Raw genomic sequence first — 26,210 nt, forward strand, 5'->3', positions numbered from 1 at the left:
TAGACCAGGGTAAGAGATGGTGTTGAGCTCTGCTGCTTTGGAAGAAAGCTGAAGATAATGGATAAGGGAGAATACCCATGTACATGTTTTAGACAGGAGAAGCGGGGAGGGACGGCTATGCCCAGGGCGGCTCCTTCCCCCCGACCGCCACTTTCCACAGGAGCATATTTTGATGGAGTGGAGCGCCTGATCAAAGAAAAGCCGGAATGCAGGAGGAGACCAAAGACGGAGCTCCAGGGAGAGAATAAATGAGTCTTTGCAGAAGGCCTGGAGGGAGGAGGAGCGGGCGGGGAGGCGGGAGGTGCTGCGCAGCCCGGCCTGCGGGCAGGTGAGTCCTGAGCATCGCCCAGCACAGGTATGCAGACCTGACAGCCCATGGATCACTGCAGAGGGGGCTGGACAGCTCGCTACCATCCCCTTGAAATGCTGGGGAACCTGGGGGCTGATGCTTTAGATAAGCCCTTCTTCCTTTGTGGGGATTTCTGCAGGACAAACGTGTTGTGAGCAGTATTTCGGGTCAAGAAGCGCGAGGGCCCCAGCGCCGCGCTGCCAGTCGCCCCTGGGCAGCCGCTCTGGGAGCTCGGCACAGCCCAAGCGCAGTTTCGAGCGCTGCAGAGAAATGTTCTGGCCCAGCCAGAATAGAAAGCGATTCTTGAAAGTGCTCTTTGTTTCCCTGAAAAATCCAGGCTGGCATTCAGGCTCCTGCTTGGGGGTTCAGTCAAAGAAGTTAGAACCAAAGTGTCAGAACTGAGAGCGAAAGCTGGAAAGTTGGACTATTTCTTTGTGTCGAAGAGAGCACAGGGAACGAAAGAAAAAAATACGCCCTGCTTAAAAACTTCATGTACGTTTGCAAACCCGCAAGTCATTAAACACAGAAAAAGCCATTAGTTGTGTAGGACCCACAAAAATGTCGTGCCCTCCCCCTGCTGACGCCGCAGTTTGCCCAAAACCTTGTTCCCAGCCCAGCGCTGCCGTGACTGGCAACGCTGGGGCACAGGCTGCTAAAAGGCACCGCATTTAGTTATTGTCAGGAAAAACAAAACCTGTTCGTTTCAGCCCCACAACAGCCCAGTATTTGTAGAACCAGAGAGATCAAGCCCAGCAAAGAGCCACTTTGTTTCAGTCCCCGAGGAGGCCAATTCAAACTGCAGCAAAAGGGAAAAGTTAAACTTCTAACAGCCTCTGAACGACCCTAACTTTTTAAAAATCAATTCCTGAAGCAACACCTCTATGTGTGTGTTCCCTTTTTATTATTATTTGGGTTGAAAGCAGAAAGCTGAGGGTCAGCAGCAAGAACCGCATCGCTGAGAAACCGTGTTGACTTTACCCAGCCCCGGCAGGTTGGGATGGAAGGGCCGTTAAGGTTTTATGGGCTGCCTGGATTTCCCGTTCTGCAGATACGGAACCTGACGCCCATCAGAAGGCGGACTGGAAGCTGCGTTTTATGCACCATATAAATGCTTCCCTGGCTGCTGGAGGACAAAAAGCGCCGGTGTTCCAGCACGGGGCCGGCCACGCACTGGGCTGCCTGCAAGCCCGTAAGTGATGCTGCTGGGAGCAGCCGACCAGAACAGCTCCCACCTGTACTGGGCAGACTGGAGGGGGAGGCGGGAGGAGGTGCCGAGCGGTTTCTCTGCTGCAGCCGCATTAACTACGTTCCCAGGCCCTGCAGAGGGCTTAGGGGGATGTCAAGCAGCATCAGCACTGACCTGTGAACAAAGTGCATTCTTGTGGATCTTCTTGTAAATAAGAGCTGGGCAGATAAAACAAATGAGGCTTCCCATGGTAGCACCCGTCAGGCCCAGGACTGTTTCCACTGGCAAAGAAGAAGAGGAGAAATCAGAGCTCCCTCAGCGCTGCCCGAGCCCCACGCAGAAAAGCAAATTAAAGAGACCTGAGAACACAGCTGAGCACCCAGGCCTCGTCCCCAGCTCCCCACTCACCGTTCGGGATCATGATGCCTCCCACCATGGTTCCAAACACAACCGCCAGCGTCAGGGCTTTGAAGCGCAGCGGGGGCATGTAACCCCCAGCCGCGAAGGTGCCGTCTTTTTGCTGCAAGAGAAAGGGCGGGAGGGGGAGAATGAGTTGAGCTGCTGCACCACGACCCCGCAGCTCCCCAGCACTACCCTGCAGCTCCCTCGCCTCCAAGCTGGGGTCTCTGCAGAGGCGGATGTGGGGGACGGCGGTTAGACATTGTGGAGCAGTTTTAATAGGCAACTGCATTTGAACCTTCGAAAGCAGAGCAGGAGGACACGGAGCCGAAGCTGCCGTTCCCACCCTGCCCCAGATGTGAGCCGCACAGCTGTATCCCGTCCCCGTGCCAGCGCTGCGCTGTCCGGCCTTGGTGAGCGGCCCCGAGGCCAAGGCCATGAGAACCAGGCGCAGCCGAGGAGGGGGAGCGGTCACCGGGAAGAGCTCCGGTTTGGCTGTGGCAAAGCGTCCCCTGGGGCCTCCCGCGCAGGGCTGCTCCCCGTGGGTCACGACACGCGCACCAGCTCCTCCGACTCGAGGGGAGACACCCTGGCTGGGCGGCAGAGGTGACAACGGGAGTTTGCAGATGCCCCGTTCCCATCCCCACCCTCCGAGCAGGACCCAGCGAACCCACCCCCTGCAGAACCAGCAGGGCCCCGCTCTCCCGCTGCGCAGATGGGAGACAAAGCAACGGGACGGGCTCGGAGCCCAAAGAGCAACGGGCAGAGCCCCGCAAGAGCCACAGCTCCCCAAGAGCTTCCAGCGCTCGCTCCTCTGCACCCGCTGCCTTTCACTGATCGTCTTCCCCCAGCATCAGGCCCTCCTGACATGAGAAAAGAGCCGGGGGCTTCTCACAGGCAGAAGTGGCAGGATTCAGAGCTATAAATTGCTCAAGTTTTATTTCCTGCCCTAAGAGGTTTCTATTTATGCAGATACACAAAGGCCTCAGAACATTCCCACAATCTCTTACTGTTATTTACTGAATACCATCGGCGTGCTCAGTGCCGTACAATACACAGAGGAGAACACGCTACCGCCACAAGGGACTTACAGTCTAAATCAGACAGCCCAGCTACAGTCACAAAGGCCGTCTGAAGATGTGACCCTGGGAAAGGTGAACGCGTGGGAGGGGACGTGTCGCACCGCGCCAGCCCACCGGAGCGGCCCCCAACAGCCGGGAGGCACCGGGGAAGGGGACAGGGTGCTCGGGGGCTACTGACAGGGTGCGAGAATGAGAGCAACAAAACCAGAGCAGAAATGAGCAAGCGCAGACAGAAGTAAGAGGAAACAAGGCCGGGCTGAGCTCTGAGGCCAGGAACAGAAGCTTGAGCTAAATGCAAAGCAAGATCGAGTTGGCCGGCAAAAGGATGCCAGCTGGAGCAGCAGGAAATAAGGAGGCTCCTCTGTTTCCAAAAGCACATTTCTCCCTCTTCCTGAGGGGGGGAACCATGTCAGCTCTGAACTGTGTCACACTTCTGCGCGAGAGCCGGAATCCCCAGCGGGCAGGGACGGAGCAACGTGGGACTAGGGGCGCAGCAGCGCGAGCGCCGTGCTGGGCTCTGCCCCGGCGCCCGGCTCTGCCCCCGCGCCCGGCTCTGCCCCCGCGCCCGGCTCTGCCCCCGCGCCCGGCCCTGCCCCGGTGCCCGGCCCTGCCCCGGTGCCCGGCTCTGCCCCCGCGCCCGGCTCTGCCCCGGCGCCCGGCTCTGCCCCCGCGCCCGGCTCTGCCCCCGCGCCCGGCCCTGCCCCGGTGCCCGGCCCTGCCCCCGCGCCCGGCCCTGCCCCCGCGCCCGGCCCTGCCCCGGGGCCACTGCCCGCGGAATTCCTCTGCAGAGGGCAGGAACCTCAAAGCACCATCGATTACCCATCCTGCAGAGCAGATGCACATGCGGCCACGGGCCTCCTGCTGCACCGCTACCTCACACCCACGATTTCACTGTCAGTTGAGGGTTCATCCCTCTGGGCAGCGAGTACCTACCCGGGTCAGAAACGTGCAGCTGTCAGCGGGTCTCTCAGAGCCCAGCACGTCTGTAGCCCGGGTGGGCAGCCAACAGCAGCCAGAGCGTCTCAGGTGCCCTTCCAAAAGGGCATTTCCAAGGTTCCAGCGAGGCAGCCAGCCCGCTGCTCCAGGCCACACAGGAGGATCTTACCTGCTGCTCGAAGAGAAGGGTGTTCAGCGCCTGTCTGCACGGGAGAATCATCATGGGGAACCCCACAGCCACCGACATCATGAATCCCACGCGAATCATCTCCGTCACCAGGTTGGAAGGGAAGTTCATGAGCACGTTGCCAGCGATGGCCTCGGTGTAACTCACGTAGCCGAAGAAGCCCACCTGTGTGGCAGGAGAGGTTGAGCGTGGGTTGACCCCAAAGCACGTTCACATGTGCTCTTTGCAAATGGGTGGGGGTCAGTGACCTCCCACGGGTTGGGGACAGTCAGCCAAGGAGCGTGGGGCCACCTCCACGGGCAGCCCGCCCCAGCCCCCCTGCAGCACCCCAAAAAGCTGGGACAGGTGGTGAACGAAGAGCGGGACCTTCCTAGAAGCAGAGGCAAGTTTCTCCCACATACAGGGGGGTTTCACGGAGGACATGGCAGCGAGGGAGCGCTGCCCGTGACGCCGAGCGGTGACACTCCACTCACTGCCAGACCCACGGACAGGCCCCTCTGATAAAGGAGAGGCCACAGCGATCCCCTGCAGGAGCCCCGTTCACAGGGCAAGGCCTTCTTGGGAATTATTAACTCAGTTTTATTAACTGGGGCTTTATGAGGCAGAATTCCCTTCAGGTCTTTCCAACAGCTCCAGGCGGTGCCCGGGCAGCAGCTCCAGCTCCAGGCACGCGAGGGGCTGGGGCTCCGCTCTGCCCCTGCCCAGGGAAACGGGGACGCTCCAAACGCCTCCTGCACCGCTCAGTTCATCACCATCCATCCAATTTGGCTTTCAGCAAAATGACTTATCTTTCAGAATAAATACAGATAAGTAGAAACAGCCCCAGCTGAAGACAAATCACCGTCCCTGTTGCCCCTCCGGAGCGTGATGTCTGGCAAGGAAAGAGAAGGGGAAGGTTCTTACCGTAATGTAAAAGGTGGTGACCACGTTCAGGGAAGAAGCAAATATGGAGCTCATGATTTTAACAGACGGCTCGTCCAAGCTGTCGTAGGTAGGCAAGACCTGACTGTAGAAAAGGGTGAATTACTTAAGGAGAAACCCAAGTGGAGCATGTTCCCTGCCTCAGCCCAGCAGCAAAGAATCCCTGACACCTTCCCCCTGCGGAGCATAAACACTCGCCACTATTCCACAATTTATATTGCTAATGCCAAGAGATTTCAGAACACTCATAACTTTTAAGTGTTGCAAAAATACTCCTGCTCTCCCCACCCCACCACGTGGAGCTCAACGTGTGATGTAAACATTTCGGTTCAAAAGTGTTGCAAAATGAATGACCGTTTGTTCCAGCGGAACACCAGTGGCACCGGGCCAGGCAGCGCACGCACATTATTGTTCTTGGAGCTCTCCGCGCTGATAATTAAAGCAACGCAGTGTTTACAGAGGAGAAGCAGGAAGAAGGTCAGAGCATCGCGCTGTCTAAAAGAAAAGTTAAACAAACAAAACTAAATGCAGCGCCTGTCATATTTCAGCGCTGCTGCTCGAGCTCACTTCATAGAAAGCTGGGAGCACCAATTACATGGGATTTGGGGTATTAACAGACTTGGAAAGCATGTGGAATGTACTTTTTGACATCAGGTGCATATTTTAGCAACTCATTAACCTCTTATTAATTGAATTCAAGTGGCTACATCCTGGCTTCACGTTCCTGAAGGAACTCTCGGGAGCAGGGGGAGCGCCCCGTGCCATGGGAAGGAGGTGTCCCCAGCTCCAGCGGGCACAAAGCCACTAACAGAGCGTGTGTCGAGCTGAGGCCAAGCAGAAAAACCCTTAACCCTTAATCCCTGCACGTCAAACAGCTCTGCACAAAGGAAGCTGAGCACGTCGGCTCACAGGAACCCACAGGACACACCCAGGGTCTGCAGGGGCAGCACCGCGATGGGCACTGACCGCAGTTTCGGATCCCTCGGCTCAGCGACCTCCCCGAGATCAACCGGCCGTGTCCTGGGCTCCGGCCCGGAGGGGAAGGGCCAGCCCAGCATCCAGGCGCGGGAGGGAGGGAGCAGCGAGGCTCCGCGGTGCATGGGGGCACAGCCAGAACGGGCTTGTGTTCACACAGGAGCAACAGCGGTGACACGGGGAGAAGGGCCACACAGAGCGCAGCCGCCTCCTGCAGCCGTTCGGCCATCGTGGGTTTGGGGGAGCAGCCCGGCGCCCTCCAGCCCCCCGACACGCTGCGGGGCCCTCCTGAGCACCAGCACCGCCCGAGGCACAGCAAGGGGACGGGCAGCGTGTCCTGACGTGCTTGGGGTTTAGTTTTAAGCAAAATGACTGCACAGAAGGGCAGTCTAGGGTCAGGGATCCTCCCCTGTGTTACCGCTCCCGCTGCAGCTCAGAGGGCACAGACAGACGGATCCAGGAGCAGGCGAGCCAGCGCAGGCCCCGCGAGCAGCCATGGGGGCGGCCGGAGCGACCGCCGAGTCTGTTCCTCACCTGCACCCCAGCACAGCACCAACCCAGCCCGGGGGCAGCAAACACCCCGGCCTCCATCACCCCTGGCAATTCAGCATTTTTGCATCCATCTGCAGCAGAGCAGCCACCTCCAGAAGGGAGAAGCTCTCTCCTGGAAAGCTGTACTGAGGGTTCGGTGACTTGAGCAGGTGGCGCCAGGGCCTGCGAGGGGACGCTGGAGCCCTCGCCCGCCCAGCGCGCAGCTCACTGCACTTTTCCTCACCGCACAACCGCCGAGGAGTGACCTACTTCACGACTCCAGCAGCGACGGGAGAGCTTTTAGAGAGCAAAGACGATTGCACTCCCAAGTAAAGCAGGGTCAAGTTTTTCAAGCTAGAATAACAGTGCATTTATTTGTCCTTGCTGTAAGCTGTATTTACGTGCTGAAGGGAAAGGATTTCTGCTTTATGTTACAATTATTTCTTTTTAAAAAAAAAAGGATTCAGAGGTTAGCAAAATTAAACCTACCGAGCTAAGAATAACAGGTTTATGAAGACTGCCTGGGCTGGGGACAGCGTATTGCCCCAATGCTTGGAAAAGAAATTGCATATGTTTAGGTTCGGCTTGCCACGTAAGTGCTGTGACGGAGCCTATATTTAGGTACGTGCACAGTGGTCCAGACCAAACCATTTCCCTGCGTTTCCAACTCCCAGCAAAATTGTGCTGGGTACTGTATGGCTACCACAAGAAAAAAATGGAATTTAAAACCTCTAAAATGTTAACAAGGTAAAGCTGTAAAAGAGCACAATTCCCTTCACCAGTTGTGATGGAGACATTAAACAGCAAGACTGGAACATGTTCGGGTAGGGACCAAGCTGCCAAGAGAGCCAATAAGTGGAAAATGATGATTTGGATCTTGCGTGTGGGTGTAAACACAGCAGTCTGAACAAATTTTATCTGTCACATTCATTTAGCGTTGGCACGTTACCCATTTGCTAGAACTACAGGGGGGAAAGCCCAACACGGCCAGCCTTCCAACCGAGGACGGTCTTTTCCGTGTCCACATTTGGATTTATGCTTCTATTTCAAGGCCGTTACTATTCTGGCCAGGCATGTATCGCTCACTTGCCATTTTGGTGCAGAAGGTAATGCTGCTAGAAACGTGCAAAGAGCCTGGTCTGCTGCCACGTCCTTCCACGTGCCCACGGGAACGCTCATTAGAAGCAGGTAATTGCGTGAACAACTCTGCAAAGCCAACGCCTGTGCGATCTTCGGAGCGTTCTCAAAGAAGCTGAGGGAAGCAGAGAGCAGCCACGCGTGTACGTGACCCTGCGGGGCCACGGGGCGACACCGCCCATCCGCCTTTCCGGGTACTAAATCATTTCCCTCAAGAAATGGGGGAAATTCCTCTCTCCTGCAGCTGTACCAGAAGCAACGTGCATCATACTGAAGATCTGCTTGGCCCAACTCATCTTGTGTTGCTCAAGTACAGTAACTCCCAAGTGAAATGCAACTCCCTCACACATCTAGGTAACAAAAGGGTCACAACTGAATGAGACGCTGTACTTCAGTGGGCTATAAAATATTTTGATTAAAATAAAATAGGAAAACAGCTGGTATCTATCCCGTGCAGATCCTCGTGACCCTCTGCCCTCCGAAAACTCACTGCACGCCACAGCTGCCAGCAGCGGGAGCCGCAGGTACTTACGACTGACAGGCGAACGACATGCCGAAGATGGGGATGCAGCGGAAAATGCCCTCCCAGCGCGTGTAGCTCACTCGCTGCAGCCACTGCCCGCTGAAGAGGCCGTGCTTGAAGGACGACAGCACAATCTGCAGCCAAGAAAAAGAAGAGGGGTTAAGATCCAACCCAAACCAGCCTCACGGCAGCAGTAATGTCAGTGCTGGGATAAAAGGCAGCACGTGGCAGCTCCGCGAGCAATAGCTTATGCTGCCACCGCAGCCCGAGCTGCAGCCAAACTCCCCAGCTCCACACCCACCCACGCGCTGCATTGAAGCTCCCAGTGACCCCCGAGGGCCCCTCGCCACCGAGGACCTCGAGGCGTGTTTTAAAAGATCTACGACATTCCCCCCTTGTTTTGTGCCATCAGACATCATAGCACACACCACGCTGGAACAATTTCCACTGACACAGTGAACTGTGAGAATTATTGCTCCCAGCCATTGCTTTTGCACTCTTTTAAACACGTTTTTAAATCCAGAAAGGGAAGCGACATTTGCCTTGGAGAATCCTGTTCAAGGGAGAGAGACCAAGGTTCCCAACCCGGGCTCCCAGCTGCACGCTGCTGCTCCAGAGCCACCGAACAGCTCCGGTTCACCAGATCAAACCGCAGGGACGCAGGGAGCGAGGCCGCCTGGCGAGGCCAGGAGCTCCTTGCCGGGACGGGGAAGCCGGCGGGCACTGGCTTGCACAGGAAACAGAAGGTAAATATGCCTGAATGCCTGTTTAGAATATTCCCAGAATAGGGGTTTTCTAATTCCCAGAGATGATGTTTTAGTGCAGCAAACACTCATGAAATGTTGTGGTTTCCTCAAAGGCTCAGCTCCGGGAACTCGGCAGCCCTGGAAACACTCGTTCACAGCTCCAGCTCGGAGGTGTGACCCAGCACAGCCTACCAACAACAAAAAGTGGAAAGAATTTCCACACCTTCTTTTCTTCCTTTTGTTGCAGCTCTTCCAGTCCTGGAATTTGGGAGAGACAGGGCTGGGGCTCCAGGAGCAAACCACACGAGCCCCTGTGATGTGAAACCTGCCGCGGTTCCAGAGCCAGTGCAAGCCAGTACGCGGTGCTGCACAAGGGGCCGCTCTGGGAAACTCTCAGCTTTACCTGCTTCATCTGAATGCTCGGGAATCCATTCACCTCCGGGAAGAAAAGCTTTTCTAGAAGTATCTAAGAACAAGTACATGCCATGTACCAGACTCAGAACTTTACAAAGCTTTCAGTGCTCAAAACCAGAAGTGCTGGTGCCCAGCAAACAGAACTCCTTACAGCCTGAAACACATTAACCACCAGCTGCAGAAAAGCGTGAGAAGTGCAGGCTTGAGCTCCTCGTGAGAAGAAGCATTGAGGCTTCCAAGGTAAAACGCTAATGCACGAGAAAAGTCCTTCTGCTTCCAGGCACTCTCCTCCACATCTTCCACCCTTCCATTTAAAGTTCAGAGCCCTGAATTATAAGACACCAACAAGAAGAATAAACCACAACTGGATTTGTGGTTTATTACTATTTGTGCCACCACAGTCTCCAGCATTTGGAACCGTTTACAGACCCAGTGGCCAGTTTCAGTCTGCACGTCCCCACCTCCGCCAGCTCCAGAGCACGGGCAACCCATCGTTCATTATGCCTGGCACTAATTATCGAGAAGGACATCTGAAACTTGAGCCCCACACCTGCAGCCTGGAAGTGGGAACATCTGTGTTATAGTAAAACAACAGGAAAAGAGCTTTCCCAGCAGGGACACTGACCACGAACATGAAGACGGTGTAGAAGATGAGCGCCATGGCGCTGAAGGACTGGATGGACGCCATCATGTTCCTCTGCAGGCTCAGCGGCAGAACGATGCACAGCGAGACGGCGAAGAGCAGAACGATCCGGAAACTGCCCGACACCTGCAAAAGGGACCTGCGTGAGGAACCGGAGCACGGAGGGCGCTCAGGGCATCCTACCAAACCAGCAAACCCTGATGGGGTGCATTTTTCCTGAGTGAGGAACAATGCAAAGCCAGGATCGATTCCAAACGTGACATTCTGCTCCGGTGCTATTGAGGGATTTGATGCTGAGCACCTGCCGTTTCTCTGGCCGGCTCTGTGATGAGCTTGCACCGGCACTGGGTGCCACTGTTGCTCTACGCAGCGCGTGACGGGTCCATCCTGAAGTGGAAGTATTTGCAGGGGGTGTTTATATGCTAATCCAGCACAAGCTATTTAAGTATTTTCATGCAGTTAAATAAAAACTCAGCTTACTTGGGAAACAGGAGATTGAAGTCTTGAAAATTCTGATCCAGAAAATTAATCAAAACCTCGAATTAGTATTTATTATAGCAGAACACTCTGAAACGCTTGGAAATATTTAATACCTAATTTGGCTGCAGCCACAACGCATCTTTTTAACTTCACAGGCCCTTAATCAGAGCTTAGCAGCACCAGGCAGAGCAGATAACACCCCGCCAAAAATCCTTCCGCACGTCCCTTTGCTTCCCTGCGCAGCCCTGGTACCGGCTCCGCAGTGTGCCAGGACCAGCACCCCGGCACCGCGCGGCTCCAGCCCACCCCGGCCTCAGCACACAGCTCGTTTGATCTGAAAGGGAGCCAGGCGCACGGTAAATTCGGCCACCAGAGCAGCAAAGGACAGGACAAATCCCTCTTGAACCAGGGGGCTGCAAGGGGGTGAGAGCTCGGCCAGAGGAACTGTCTGTCACCCCCCATTTGGGGCAGGAATTTGGGCAGGAAGCATCATCTCCTCCAGGAATCTGCTCCAGAATTAGCAGCGACCAAGTTAAAAGGAATTCTTTTGTTGGAAGTGCCTTATTGGAGGTTTTACACGTCTGATTGTTCGCCATATGTCTGGAATCCCAGGGCTTCACGGAGCTGAACGCTCTGCGCACGAGGCGCGGTGAGAGCTCAGCACCAGCGGCCCCCGCGCCCGGGGCTGCGCGCACATGAGGCGGGACGCGCCCGCCACCCACGGCACACGCGGTGCGGGGACTGGGACCGCTGTCCGCAGTGTAGATGTGGGGATTTAACCCACAGTGAGCGTTTATTTACCTGAAATCCAAGCAGCCGGGCAAAGAAGTTGGACCCCAAGTCACCAATGACAACATAGAAAGCAATGCAAGTTCCCAGCATCAGCCCAATCATGCTGCAAAAACAACCAGATACAGGCAGGTTAGCAAAAACAATTCAACGCAGGCAGGTCAGGGGCTGGAGCAGGAGCCCCAAAACACAGCTCCTGCTCCTGGCCAAGTGTGGCAGCAGCCGCGTCCCCAGCGATTCGTCCCCTGAGCAGCCCTCGCCAGGGAAGGAGCCCAGGTTGGTGCTCAGGGCTGGGCTGGAGACGCTGCTGTCACCCCGCCTGGGGTGACAGGACCCCCCAGCCACAACACGTGAGCAGAACGTGGCTCCGGTCCACACGCTGGGAGCGAGGGGTGTCCCACACTCAGTGCAGCGCTGGGGAAGGATCAGGCCAAGGTCGAGCACCGACAAGGTCTCCAGGGCTACACCCTGCGCACAACCACAGCAGCTGCGGGTTGCCAAGGATCCTACTGCACCCGCTGTTCACCGGGGAACATCCAGGAGAGCTGAATAGAAACAGCTACATGGGAACATTCAAAATGACTTAAAATCTCGCGCAGTCCCTCGCCTGTGCTTGGGGGCAGAGCAGCCTCAGCCGCGCTCCAGCACACACCCACCCTCTGACACAGCCTGCTGGCGAGTCACGGTGGAGACGAGACCCCAATTTTGCTGAACCCACACTGAAAACACACTTGGCAGCCAGCGGGAAAGCGGGTTTTCTGTCTGCGGGGGCTGCTCGAGGGGAGGACTGTGCTGGGCTCCTCGGGCTCACCAAGGGCAGGGCACCAGCCAAACAAAAACCAGAGACCCTCCATCCGCACCTACCGGCTCGGCTAGAGACGTAGCTCCGCTCACACGCACGTGGGCTCAACTGCTCTTTGGAGCCACAGCAAAATTAAACAAATGACCATGGAGATGGCAAGAACTGCATCATTTCTCAGAAAAATGTTTAAAGGAATCAGTAAGAGGTTCTCGCAGCCCCACACCCTGCAGCACGGACCTACCGTGGAATTCTCAACACCACATCAGCTCAAACTTCTTTCCACAAAAAGGACCACGCCTTAACGAAGGGACTGTCCTACCAGCCGCCTCTCCTCCCACTCCTGACTGCCTGGACTGCTCTCCTTCCCACTTCCAACTATACAACGTCCCTGTGGCAATTACAGCAATTGCTTGCACGGACGAGTAACATCTGATAAATATTCTGTATATTTTTAAGTGTTGTGCGGCAGTTTGCAGGTGGGGAGAGGGCCGGAGCCGGCACCACGGCCTGGCCTGGGCTCGGGACACCTCCACCAAAGCACCTCTGCTGTGACCACATCCCAACACAGCTGCTCGAGACCCCGGGGGGACCGTCTGTGTGCGCGGGGTCACGCGAGGAGCCGGAGCCTGTGCCGACAGGGCGACGGGATTTCCCCATCACACACCCGCTGCCCGGCATCCCGCGCAGGAGCAGCCGGGACCGAGCGGCCCAAGGGTGGTTCCGAGGCGGCCGGCGCTCCTCCCTCCCTCCCGCTAACCCTGCAGGGCCCTCGGCCCTGGCAAACGGCCACCAGCGACGTGCCTGCGGTTCAGAGCCCGGGTGGCGGGGGATTTCTGGGCCAGGGAAGGCAGGAGGGCAAGAAACGAGAGCACGGCAAGGGCCCGAGAGGCTACGGAGCGGTGGTGTTCATTAAAGAAAACCAAACTATGCAAGCTCTAAATTAGGAGGGGATTACCTTGTTTCCACCAACATTTTTCCTGCTTTTCCATAGGCATGAAACGCTGGCAGAAGAGAACAAAGAAAAAGTTGTAGTTAGTTAAAGAAAAGTCCAGAACGTGGCACACGCGCAAGTTCGACATTAACAACACCAGCGACAAAGCGCAGCTGGAACCCGCCGGGTCGTGTTTTGGGGCTGTTTGCCCTGCCCACCATCTTTTCTTTTTCAGACATGCCCTCTGCCAATTGAAAACCACATAAGACAGGAACGAAGATGAGGAAACGAGAGAAAGCAGGTTCTCTTTTTCTTTCTATTTAAGAAAAAAAAGGAAGTGGTGTGAAGTAGCAGTCGCACATGGCAACCATTAAAACAAAGCCAGCGCGGAAGAGAAAATATGCACGTATAAGATGCCGTGTGGCGAAAAGTCACTGCAGTGCAAAATTTCAATCAAACTCGCGTTTTTATTTTTATCTTCCCACTCCCTGACGTTGCTGGATGGGAGACGGGAGATGGTGCCCAGAACGCTCAACCCGTACCCAGAATACCAGTGCTCCCAGCCCACACCAAAGGGCTGCTGCCAAGACACTGCTTTTTCTTTCCCCTCCCATCCTTGGGTTGGAGCTCATAGCAGAAAATGATCAGTAGTCTTTAAATCATTGTGTTTTTTCTCAAAAAGAAGATGCCAAGAAAACTCCGCTGGTATTTTTAGATCTTGCTGGGCAGAATGGGAATTGAGACCTCCCGTTCCAAGCACAGACCACACTGCCCGCTTCTTCACTGCGGAGGCCCCACATGAAGAGCACCGCTCTGGGCCCCCCGGCCCCCTCAAGGTGCCGCACACGTCCCCGGCGGCCGCCCCAGAACAAACTTCAGTCGCTTCTGGAAGCATTCTCTGCTATTTTAAACGTTAATGTACAAACTCTGATTTCTTTGGACTCTGCTTGAGCTAAAAATTAAGGAAACAAGATGTTCCCCCACAGAATGAGTCAAAAAAGAATGGCAGGAGACCCACAGCAGCAAAACGAAGCGGAGCTGCCGCGTGGGGCAGCGCTGCAAGCGGGCTCGGGGACACCGGGTGCCAGGAGCAGCCGCGCCGCGCGGCCTCCAGCTCACACCGCGCGTGGGACCCGGCGAGATGCGGGGAAACCAACGGCCCCGGGGGCCGATCCCACGGCCAGGGAGGGAGAGGGGAACCGGCAGGAGCAGAACGTCCCTCCTGCGGGCTGGGCCAGACCAGCCCCGGCAGGACCCGCGAGCCCCTCCACATCATACCCAGCCCCGTCCTCCCCACAACAGCTGCAGCTCGGGCCGGAGACACTGAGAAACACCCACCGGCCTCCCCGGCTGTTCTGAAGTGACGTTCTGATGGGAACAAGCCAGATGTCCCCATCTGGGGACAAAGGAAAAAACTGGATCCTTTATCTTCAAGGAGGAAGGAGACGACAACTGTAAAATAAATTGTACAGTCGAGCATCTTCGGAATGGGATCTGGAGATGTGTGACCAGCTGGGCAGAGCTGAGTCCGCGCAGCAATGAGAGCAGCTCTTCCAAACCACGGGTGTTACCAGAACGGGCAACCTGTGTTTCGGCACTCTGCTCTGCATGGCCCAGCTGCCTCCCTGGGCTCTGCCAGCGCCTGCACGGGGGAATTAACTCATCTCCTGCTTAAAGTCTGTCTGGGAAGGCATCGTGATTCCCTGTGTGTCCATACATCTGTCCGTGGCCCTTCCCTTCCATGCAGTGCAGAACGGTGGTGAACAACAAGATATTTTTAATACCCGAGCCCTTAGGCCCAGAGCGCCAGAGATCAGCCCGACACAGCCCTGGCTCCCCTGGAGCCGCAACGGCCGCTCCCCGTGTTCCTCCGGAAGGGACTGGCTGACTGAAGTTAATTTGCAAAACTTTCTTACATCTTTCGGCGCTGCCAAAGCCTCCCACAGCACCAGCCGCGGGGCTGCCAGGATCTCTCGCAGATGTCCCCAGGCGTGAGCCCCCGGTGACAAAGACCGTCTGTGTGGAGCTGCTCGACCTCGCTGCATTAGGATGCGTCTGCAGGAGCGCCGCTTTTCCTCTGGGGCCGTCCCTCCCGGTGGCACCTCTCCCAGGGCAGAGACGTTTCATTCAGCGCCAGCGTTCGCGTGCCAGGAGGTGCCAGGAAGTTCAGCAGCGTTACTGGCCCCCTGTGTGTTCCAGCTCCTTGGCTTCCGAAGGCGCGGAGGATCCCTGCTCCCCGGGAGCCGCTCCAAGGCCGCGGGGACGCTCTGTACCCGGGGAAGCGGCTCACAAAGGCGCGTTGTGAGGGGACGGGGAGCCGGGCAGCTGGGCTGGGGGCAGCGGGGACAAGTCAGGCACTACCTGGGGGCTCCCCCTTCGCTCCAGCGTTGCAGGAACAACCTCCAAGACCACAGACCTTCTTTTCCTTTTCTGTTTTGAGCAGATATCACTTGGCAGAAGCCAAGACGTGCAGCACGGGAGCAACACCTGATGGTGGAGGGAACCTGTCTGCCAACAACAGGGTCCGCGAGCGAGCCGTGCGTTGCTTCAGCTCTTTTACTGCGGGCAATGCCAGCCAGCTCTCTCCTCCTCCAGAGAAATAAGGGAAAACAAGGCAAAGACTACTTTTCCTGCCGTTTCAGACGCCAACAGAGCGGACTGGAACCCGATCACCCCTCCTGCCCCCCAAGTGGGTCAGAACCAGCAGAGGTCACGAGCAGGAGCCAACCCTGGCGCCAGCGCAGAGGCGACGAGCTCCGCGGACGGGGCTGCCGGGCTCTGCCAAAGCCCCACACGAGTCTCGCAGATGGTTTTATTTTCTTGGCCGCTTGGAACCCTGCGCGCTGTTTCCTCCCTGCTCGGCCACAACCGCGCCGGCAGCTCGGATCCCGGCAGCCCCAGCGCTGTGCCAGGCTCTACGCTGGCAGAACCCGATGTCCCCGGCGCTCGCTGGGCGGGGAAGCTCGCGGCTTTCGTGCCGAGACCGATAATTTACACCAGACGCCCGCTACGCCAGCTCCCGAAAACTTGGGCTTTGATCAGTCAGCGCTGCATCTCCTCCCCTGCCCTGCAGAGTCAAAACAATCCCGCGCCTCTCGACTGCGCTGTCGAGAGCAGAATTAAACCCTGCGCTCCCCCGGGGACATGGGGTGGGGAGGGAGACTGGCAGAGGAAAACAAGGCAAATTGAAAACTACATCAAGAAACCATGTGCTATTCCAACAAAATCAGTATGAAAGCTGTAAATTAAGAGGTCAGAGTAAAACCACAGTTTAAGAAACAAAAACAAAACAAGGCCTGGAGCTGAGAATCCTCACCGAGGCCGGGGTAGGTCCTGCGCTTGCTGAGGTTGGCGGATTTCACCAGGAACATGCAGGATTGATGAGTCATCCAGGAACAGAAAACCAGCAGCAGAGCTCCCAGGACGATGCCGCACTGCAAGGGGAGCGCGGAGAGACGAGCGCCAGGTGAATCGGCGGCTCCGCGCGCCCGCTGCCCCCCCGGCTCCCGCCCGCCCTTCCGCCACCTTTTGCCTCTTCGGGGACTCCCTCGACCTCAGAGCAGCCGGGAGAAACCCGACGTACCGGCTCATTCTTCCCGTCCCCGCGGCCCAGGGATGACGTGGAGCAGCCACCTGTTTCCCACAGCTCCCAGCTGCACCAGTTTAAGCACCAAAGAGCGAACTGGGAGCAGTTTGCGGAGCAGAATTTCCACAGCCCCCTCGCCCACCCCCAGCGCTCTCCGGAGCCCACAGCAGGTTCGCATCGAGCAGAGAGACCGCTCCCGGTGCTGAGGCACTAACTCTGTTGTAACCTTATTAAATAAGGACTATTTGAGAGTGTAAACTAATGACCAAGTTCCCCGCCAGCGCTGTCCCACACGTTTGCGGCGGGGGATGTTAAAGCCAGGACACTTGTTAAGCAGGTGGCTTTAAACAGGCACCAGCGATGCCAGGTCTGGGTCCCCTTTTCCTGCCCGATTTCCAGCTCCGGGGCCGCGGGGACGGCGGCAGCTCCGGGAGGGGAGCGGGGGCTCGACGCCGGGTTTGCAAACGCCCTGAGCTGACCCGCAGTTAACACGGGGAGAAATTAATCCACTTCTTTCCCCTTCTCCTCCCAAGCAAAGCAGAAATTATTATTTGGAGGGCTCATGAAAAGGAAAAAACACGTTGTTTGGTACAAGGGACGACCCGTCTGGCTCCAGCGCCTCCTTCGCTGCCCGGCCCCTGCCAGCCCCCGAGTTCAGACCGGGGGGAACGTGCAGACGGGGCCTCCGGCTGCTCCCCGGCCCGGGCGGCCGGTTCCTGCGGCACAGACGGCGCCGAGGGGCCCGCGGGGCGGGGCGGGACGGGGACCGACCCACCCCCACCCCCACCCCCCGCTCGGGGTCCCTGCGGGGGGATCCCGCCCGGCCGCCCCCCGGCCCTCCCGGTGCCTCCACCGGCCCCAGCGCCACGGGGACCCCGGCGGGCCCGGCGAGCTCACCTCTCGGAAGCAGAAGGGCACGGTGAGCACGCTGACCCCCACGATGCTGTTCACCACGTTCATGATCAGGCCCCAGTTGGAACCGGCCGCTGCCGCCGCCGCCGCCATGGCCCGCGGTGCGGTGCGGGCCCGGCTCGCAGCCGCCGCCCCCGCCGCCCCCGCTGTCTCCTCAGCCGCCCGCGGCCGCCATGGCGGGACCGGCCCCGCCCCGGCCCGGCACCGGCCACAGCGGCACTTCCGGGGTCCGCTGCTCCGCTGGCGCTTCCGGGAAGTCATGGGGATGGGCAGCGAGACGCGCAGGGCAGAGCGGCGCCGAGCGGGCCGCTCCTGCCGCCTTGGAGGACCGTGCCCGCTGCTCCTGGGAGAGCTGGGGTGCGAGCGGAGCCGGGGTGTCCCCCGGGGTGTCCTCCAGGCTGGGGGCACCCCCGAGAGCCGGGCACACACAGGGCACGCAGGCATGCTCACACGTGCACACAGGAACGCACAGATGCACATACATGTGCATGCATTCATGTGCAGGCATGCACCTGCATGCACACACACACGTATACATGTAGATGCATGCACATGCATTTATGCAAATGCACGCACACGTATGCACACATGCACATACCTGCAGATGCATGCACATACATCCATGAAAAGGCATGCACATGCATGTACGCACGTGCACACACATAGTCATGCACATGCATGTACACATGCAGATACGTGTAGGTGCATGTACATGCATGTAAAGGCATTCACATGCGTGCACACACGTGCAGGTGTGCACACAAATACACAAATGCTCGCACCCACACGCGCACACATGCACAGCCCTGCAGGCACACGCATTCCAATGAACGCCCGTGCACACGCATGGCAGCAGCGTGTTGCTCAAAGCCTCGCGCCCCCCCTCCCAGGCCCTGCGGAGGCCCCTGCCCACCCCACGCTCTGCACCCCTGTTTGCTTCGCTGAACCCCCAACAGCACCCACCAAACCCCGCGGGGCTGCAAACAAACGGCCCCCGCGGGGCCCATCGCCCGGGTGCACAAGCTGGTCCTGACTCCAGCACGGCCGTGGGTCTGTCCATCCACAGCATGTGTCCGTTGGAACAAAACACACGCCGCTTGTATAATTTGCAGCAATTTCAACGGGTAACCGCAGGAATTCGCTCTACAAAAGGTTTGCAGGGAGGTGAACGCGTTCGCCTAATTCCCTCCAGGTGCTGCGCGAGCTCGGGGGCCGGGGGCAGCACCGGCTGCGTTTCCCTGCGCTGGGAAGTGCTGGTGTCCCTGAGTGTCCCCGGTGGGATAGGGGGTCCCCTCGGGGTGTTGATGCACGGGTCCCATATGGGACGTGGTTCCCAGGCACAGGATGGGGACGGGGAGGGGAGAGACCCCCTGTGCGGAGGGGTCACTGGGACAGGCTGGGGACAGCTCGGGCGCTGCCGCGGTGCTCCCTGCGCAATGTGTTTCCAATCGCCGTGTCCCCAGCCCCGCCACAATCCAAACCACCTGCAGCCGCTCGCCTGCAACCCATCAGCTCCTGCTACCGAACAGACAAGTTGCGCGAGGCCCCACGCCGTGGCACAGCCACTGCTCACCGTGGCACAACCGCCGTTCACCGTGGCACAACCACCGCTCACCACGGCACCGCAGGCCGGCACCGGCAGCTGCCCCTTCCCAGGGCAAACCTGGGGCTGGCACTGCCGGCACCCTGCCCGTGCCGGGTGGTCTCCATCCTGTCTCTGGGATCACCGTTGGCACGTGCACCATCTCCAAAACCAGCTCACTCCTCTGGCAGGTGCCCGCGCTGGCCTGCGGCTCCGTGCCCGGCTGACAGTGTCCCCTTGCAGGGACAGCCGCACTCTCCCATTCAGCACCATCACCCGAGACAAGTCCCCATCACTCCCCATCACCAGTGTCACTGTGCACCTTGTTGGGGATACAAGAGCCCCCACCCCAGCCAACCCACCCCGTCCCCCCAGATCAACAGGGGCTCAACGCTCCACTGCTCGGCAAAGGGGACGGACTGTGAAAGAGACGAAGGAGCCAAAAAAGAACTAAAATGCAGGAAAACAGAACCGGCTGTGGCGGGGGGGGCACCCGGCAGCCACTGGCAAGAGCTGCTGCGAGGGTAATCACCACCAGCCCGAAGGGCTCCCTGCGAGCCAGCAGATCTATTTATTGTTTGCAATAACTGCCCGATACTGCAGCCGTCACCGTGTGCTTGCTGCTGCCTCCTCGGGATATTTTATTTATGCCCCAGCAGCAGCAGCTCCCACCAGCACCATCCCCTTGTCCTTCCCGCTGCTCCCGGGGCTTGTCCGTGTCGGTCCCAAGGGAACAAATTCTCTCCAGCTCCCCAAATGCCTTTGTTGCTCGGCTGTTACCAACAGCCCAGGGCCAAATCCTGCCTGCATCACGCGCTGGGGTCCCTGTCCCTCCATCCGTCGGGGTCCCAGCCACAGCCAGACCCTCCCCAGCAGCACTGGGACCATTTCCCCACCGCAAACCTGCTGAGAGCAAGCGCCAAATTCCCTGGACAGCGCAGAGGTGCGCTGGAGCGGCGCACCGCGCCGAGCAGAGGCGGGTTTGCGGCTCTCACAGGTGGTGCTGTCCCAGGATAAAACCCAGTTTGTCTCTGCCTGGTGGGATGCGGGTGCAGGAGCTGCCCCTTCCCTGCTCACCGCTGGGATTTGTCTGCACGAGAACTCGTCTCCATGGGGTGGCAGCTCCAGGTCGGGGGGACCCTGTGCCGCAGCATCCATGGGGTTCACATGACCCCCTCAGGGCCACCCCCGCCCTCCCTTCCGTGTCACTTTCTCTGTGCAAGGGGGCACAGCGAAGGGCACAGCAGGGTGGGGGGCAGAGCACCCAGTGCCCCTCCCTGGGGGCAGCACCCACCGCCGCACAGCCAGGGCTGCTCCCCCGCTGCCACCGCTGGCCCCAGAGACAGATGCCTGGCGGAGCCCAGGAAAAACCCGGCAAGTATTTAAAAACATAAATTAAAACAAATTGCATTTTTATATTGCAAATAAGGGCAGTTTTATCGGTTTTATTGCATAACAACCATTAATGAAGTGCAGTTTCAGGCACCTTAATTGCTTGGAGACTAAAGTTCAATCCATATCTGCGGCGCGGGCTGGAAGCCGCCATGTGTCATGCACGTACCTGGCAGATCGGAAATGTAAATAAATTTATGGTCACTATTAGGAAAAAGGGGGAGAGGGACCCAATTTACCCGTGTGATTTATCTGGGAGGGAAGCGACGTGGGTTAAACCACACGGACTGTCCTTGGGGGAGGCAAGAGGCTGTGGCGGCCTCCCCGTGTCACCCCAGTGTCCTGACCCACGACACGTTTGGCCCCACAGCGGGTGTGTGCCGTGGGGTGGGTGTCCCCAGGCCGTGGGGAAGCGGGTGCTGCCCAGGGCTGGGTGGTGTGGGGCCCCGGCCGGGGATGCACAGGCCGAACCCCCCCGGGAAGATCCCCCAACCCCAGCACAACACACGCGTGGGGCCGCGCGGACGCGGGCGGGTCCACAGCCCCGGGGACACCCCCGCGGGGGCTGCACGGGGACCCACGCGAGCCCGGGCACCGTCACAGCGGCGCATGCACATGCTCCCCACCCGCACGTACTCACGCGTACCGGACGCACCGAGCCGTACCGGCCGGTCCTCCCGCACCCACCCGCTGCGGGCCCGATCCGTTCACCCGCAGCGCGCGCGGAGAGCGTGGGCGGGGCCACACGGCCGCCCCGCCCCTCCTCTGCGCGATGAATGGGCGCGCCCCGCCCCGCTCCTAATAAGGGCATCAGGCGCGGCTCGGAGGGCGGGGCCTGCCCGGATTCGTCCCTCCCCTTCGTCCCGCCCCCTGGCCGCCGCTCTGCCAATCAGAGCGGCGCGCTGGGCCCCCGTCGGTCACCGGCCTTTGTTTGTGGAGGGCGCCGGGGCCAATGGGCGCGCGGGATGGGGAAGGGTGGACCAATGGACGCGGGCGGGGGAGGGGCGGGGCGGGTGCGTGTGGCCCGGCCCGGCCACGTGCGCGCGGAGCCGCCACCGCCGGCCCCGGGGACACGGAGCGGCCCCGGGGACACGGAGCGGCCCCGGGACGGGCCCGGCCCTGCCGCTCCCGGCACGGCCCGCTCTCCCGGGAAGACCGAGCCCCCGCTCACCGGGAGCCTCTCCCCACGGGTGGTTCTGTGGCCGCCGTGCTGCCCCCCCGGCCCCCCCAGGCCCTGCACCCGGGCTGGGCTGCTCCACCTGCCAGATGGGGACTCCAGGGCATGGTGCTCTGGGCACCCCCAGCACCCGGCTGTGTCCCAAGGACAGTGGTTGTGTCCCCAGGACAGTGGCCATGTCCCCCATAGGCTGCCGTGTCCCCAGGACAGTGTTGGTGTCCCCAGCAGCCCCGAGGAGCCGTGTCCAGCCGTGCCCTATTCATGCCGGGCCGCCTGCCCTGCGTGCTGTGGCTGCCCTGGCCGTGGGCACCAGCCACCAGCTCAGCACCATCCTGCCCTGGGGCTGCACCGCACAGGGGCCCCGGACCAGGACGCACCACCGTGTGCCGCTCTGTGTGCTGGGCCCCGGCTGTGCCGAGCACCCACCGTGCGGAGGGGACCGGGAGCTGCCATGGCGGCTGCACCGGGCAGGACCCACCCACGGGGCGCGGAAAGGGCCACATGGAAACCCCAGCGCCCGGGTCACGTCCGGGAAGCGCCAGCCCCTCCTTGGCCCGTGAGAAATTTCCTGCTTCCCGACCGGCTCCAGCACCAGACGGGCCACACACCGGTGCTGCAGGGCCGCCCGCAGCCCGGCGCGCTCACGGCAAAGCCGCCGCGTTCCGTTGCTCTCAGGCTGGCGGCAGCAAGCACCGCTGCTTGAGACCAGCCCTTTGCTGGAAAGGTGAAGGTCATGGTTGTTTCCACCATCACAGGCAGCTCCCAGCTGCTGTATTTGGTGGTTCCAGCCCCCTCCCGTGCTCCAGGACACTGTCTGTCATGGTGGGACTGTTCCCATCGGGGAGCCGTGGCGGGGGCTGCTGATGGCTGGAGCAAGGGGTGCTGCCCTCACCGCCACGTTTGCCGTGGGGCCAGGCCCAGGCTGCGCCTCTGGCACGGCCCAAGGACAAGGTGTCCGTCTGTCCGTCCCTCCAGGCCTACGATGCTGCCCAAAGCGCAGGCAGCAGCACCACATCAGCCAGGCAGGGGGGCAGCCCTGGTGCCCCCGGGGCAGGCGGGGATGCCGCTGATCGCTGGGCCGGCACCACTGCGCTCTCCAGCAGGCAGAGGAGCGCCGGTGCATCTCCCCTGGCTCGGGGAGAGAACAAAGGAGGGCATCTGCGGCAGAGGGAGTGCCGCTGCCGGCTGCGCTGCAGCGCGGCTAATCCGCCCCGTGCCTCCCGGGGCCCCGGCACAGCCAATGCCGCCGTGCCCTCAGCGCGGCACACCGGCCGGCCCCCGCACCGGCAGCACCAGGGGAAGGGGCTGCCTGAGACACGAGGGGCCGCGTGGAGCGGGGAGGGGGCCCAGCCCCCCTGCGGCACCGCGGCCCTGGCGTGCGCACCCCGATCCCGCCATACGCGCCGGTGTCGGGGGGTGTTCACCCCGGCTGATGCCACACCATAAAGGAAAAGTCTTACATTAATGACTTTTGTCACTGAAGTCATTAACATAATAGCACTTCCACATCAAAATTGAATATTAATGCTACACCCGGCTGCGGAGTGAGGCGGATAATTGCTCTAATACATTTTCCAGCAGGATTTTCACATCGCAGCAGCAATTGCATTAGCAAACCCGATTATTACCACGGCCGATACAATGGGACAGTTAATGGGAGTTAAGTTCCTTCCTTTTTCCTTCGAACCCCAGAGCACCTCCGTGCACCCCCACAGGAGCCTCCCCAGCGCGCGGCGCAGGGGCCGGTGTCCCCAGGCTGGGAGCGGAGGTGACAGCAGCGCTGAGCTGCCTCTTCCCCCTGCGCTGCAAACACGACCCTTGGTCGCAGCAGCCTGGTGCCACGCCGGCAACGCCGCGGCCGGCTGGAACCCTGCCTGCCCCGCGCTGGGAGGCTGAGCCGCCCACCTTGCGCCAGGCCGTGCCATGGTGGGCCATGCTGTGCCATGCAATGCCGTGCTGTGCCATGACGCAGAGCCACAGGACGAGCCGCCCTGGAGCAGCTGCCCCAGGACACCCCCTCCCCACACCTGGCCCCAGGGCCTCGGCACAGGTTGTCACCCCCTCCTTGCTCTGGCCGGACAATGGGCAGCGGGAGGGACACGATCCCCGGGCTCGGTCCCTGTCCCCGGGCTCGGTGGCCCCAGCCCCTCCCGCCGCCCTTTGTCTCGGATCCCGATGGGGCCGCCCCGGGCTCGGACAAAGGCGGCTGTGGGATTGGCGGGGAGGGTGTCATTAAACTGGGTTTAATCGCACCCAGCCAGGGTCTGTTCACTGACAACCCACGGGGGGTCGTTCCCACGGGGCTGCGCTCCCCGCGGTGCAGGCTCAGGGCTCCCGGATCTCCCGGCTCCACCAGCCGCTGACTTGGGCCCAGCACCAGGGGGTTTTCCAGCCCCTTCCCGCTCACCCCGGCACTCGCGGGGGAAGGACGAGCTTCACGGCCACTGGGGTTTTGTTATAATTTTGTTATATGTATTTTTTTTGCAATCGAGAAACTGCTCCCGAGCTCTCCCCGACCCCCGGCGGCAGAACAATGTGCCGGCCCCAGCGCGCCGCGCTGCTCCCACCCAGCACGGTCCCCCCAGCGCCGGGATCTGCCTTGTGCTCCCGCTCGGCAACGGCTCCCTGCGCTGGGTTAATCCGTAAGGTTATTTATCGGGGCCAGAGCCCTTTCCCAGAGGGGGAAGGATCCAACAGGGCTGTTTTCACCAGGGCAGGCTGCGGCTCGGCGCTGCCGTACACGGCCCCAGGAGATGCTCGCGGGCGGTCGGGATGTGCCAGCCCGCTCTCCGTGGTACATTTCCCTTGGTGGGGTGCCCAGGTCCGGCCGCACAGCTCAGCCCATGCTCCGGCAGCTGCTTTGGAACACCACAGGGAACATAACCACGGGAGAAACAGAGCTTTTTGGGGGCAGGATGCAGGGAGGGGGTGCATCAAGGGGACGGGACAGCCAGGCTCTGTCCCCAGAGGGTCCCGGCGCGTCTCCGCTCCTGCTGCCCGGCCCCTGCCCCGCTCCTCACCCGGCTGGAGGAGAAATCCCGGCTGTGCCGACGAGCCCACGGTGCTCACCCCGGCAGCGCCGCCGGCACCGCGGCTGTGGAAGCGGCAGAGTGCGCCTGTGATCCTGCGTCCCTCTGTCCGCGTGTCCGTGTGTCCCTGCGCATCGCTCCCCGCTGCACCTGCCCGTCCCCGTGCGGCACTGCCCGTGCCAGGGCTGAGCCCCGCGGCGCGGCCGTCTGTCCCCGGCCATCTGTCCCTGCAGCCCGTCCTCGTGCCCTGTCCCCGGGGGGCGTGAGCGCGCTGCGTCCGTGTGTCCCGGCGTGCGCAGGTCTGTCCGTGCGGTGCCGCAGGGTCCCCGCGGGCTGCGCTGTGTCCCCCAGCCGCTCTCCCTCCTAACTCGATTGTCGTCCCAGCGTAATGAATAGTTCCGTTGTAATCTAATATCTTTTACAAGTTATTTGGATTTATTTGAGCATTTTCAATCAATTACCTTCTTTTATTTAAAAAAAAAAAAAAGCGCCCCGCCGAGGACCCACAGCGGCAGGTGCTGCCGGCCCCGCCGCCCCCCCGCCGCACGGCCCCGCACTGCAGGCCCCTCCATACCGCACTGCTTCCCTCTGCACTGCCGGGACCCCCCCACTGCATTGCACCCCCCTCACATTGCACAGCCCCCCAACATCGCACTGCATGATCCCCCAGCATTGCGCCCCGCTCAGCTTGCACTGCCTGCCACCCCAGCATTGCGCACCCCCCCACTGCACGGGCCGCCAACACTGCACCGCACGGGACCCCAGCGTTGCACCCCCCAACACTACACGGCCCCCAGCGCTGCAGCCCCGGGTTTGCACAGCCCCCCAGCACCGCGCACACACTCCGGCACTGCACACACAGCCCCCAGCGCTGCACAGCGACCCGTTCCCGGCAGCCCCCCCGCAGACCTGCCGGCAGCGCGGCGGAGCCGCCGGGTGACTCCGGTGGGTGACTCCGTCCCGGTCCCCTCTCCCTCTCGCCGCCGCCTTTGATCTCCCCCGCGCAGCTCCCGGGCCTCGGGGTCCACCCGGGGCGGGGGGGGCGACGGGGGGAGCCTGGAAACAGCCCCCCGGTTCCCCCCTCCCTCGGCCCCGGGGCCGCCTTGAAACCGCTCGCCGGGCCCGTCATCGCTTTTCGCAGGGGCCGGCCAATCAGCGCCTTGTTTACACTGCGTGATTGACAGCGAGCTGGCGGGCGGCCAGCCAATGGGCAGCCGGGGGCGGGGGCTGCGCTGCAGCGGGGGTTGCATGGCTCTTTGGGTACAATGCAACTCCCGCTGCAACGCCGGCCCCCCCCCCGCCTCTCTGTCCTGCTCGGCGCATGCGCGCTCCTCCCTCCCCTCCCATTCATCCGCCGGGCTTGAATTAGGCGCCGCCGCTCGGCGTCGCAACCCCCGCCGCGCTCTGATTGGCAGGCGGCTGGCGGAGCGCCAGCCTATTGGGAGAGCCCCCCTTGACGCGGGGGCGGGGCGAGGGAGAGGGGCGGAAAAAAAAATAGGGG

General features: G+C 60.4%; 1 protein-coding gene and 1 long non-coding RNA gene across 4 annotated transcripts in view; both read right to left on the bottom strand.

Moving 5' to 3' along the window:
• Positions 1 to 17,805, bottom strand: part of SLC38A10 (solute carrier family 38 member 10) — a 33,403-nt gene extending 15,598 nt beyond the window's left edge. For 2 of the 3 annotated variants that reach the window (XR_014185497.1, XM_082066750.1), the window contains exons 1-10: positions 17,515 to 17,805; positions 16,348 to 16,465; positions 13,056 to 13,101; positions 11,311 to 11,404; positions 10,012 to 10,155; positions 8,236 to 8,360; positions 5,043 to 5,145; positions 4,122 to 4,304; positions 1,944 to 2,055; positions 1,710 to 1,816 (exon numbers count right to left, since the gene is read on the bottom strand). Coding sequence is in view for 1 of the 3 variants with exons in the window: in XM_082066750.1 (XP_081922876.1) it covers positions 1,710 to 1,816; positions 1,944 to 2,055; positions 4,122 to 4,304; positions 5,043 to 5,145; positions 8,236 to 8,360; positions 10,012 to 10,155; positions 11,311 to 11,404; positions 13,056 to 13,101; positions 16,348 to 16,465; positions 17,515 to 17,790 (1,308 nt within the window). In the remaining 2 variants the exon portion in view is untranslated. Of the gene's footprint in view, positions 1 to 1,709; positions 1,817 to 1,943; positions 2,056 to 4,121; positions 4,305 to 5,042; positions 5,146 to 8,235; positions 8,361 to 10,011; positions 10,156 to 11,310; positions 11,405 to 12,341; positions 12,625 to 13,055; positions 13,102 to 16,347; positions 16,466 to 17,514 lie in introns of those variants that run through there. The other variant, XR_014185498.1, reaches the window with a different exon arrangement.
• A 5,390-nt stretch (positions 17,806 to 23,195) lies between these two features.
• Positions 23,196 to 25,828, bottom strand: LOC309446988. Its single transcript, XR_014185539.1, has 3 exons — positions 25,619 to 25,828; positions 24,701 to 25,124; positions 23,196 to 24,535 (listed from the first exon to the last, which is right to left on the bottom strand). It is a non-coding gene; the product is annotated as an uncharacterized lncRNA (long non-coding RNA).
• Between the last annotated feature and the right edge of the window lie 382 nt (positions 25,829 to 26,210).

The sequence above is a fragment of the Streptopelia decaocto genome (assembly GCF_964273445.1).
Source record: "Streptopelia decaocto genome assembly, chromosome: 16".
NCBI classification, from domain to species: Eukaryota; Metazoa; Chordata; class Aves; order Columbiformes; family Columbidae; genus Streptopelia; species Streptopelia decaocto.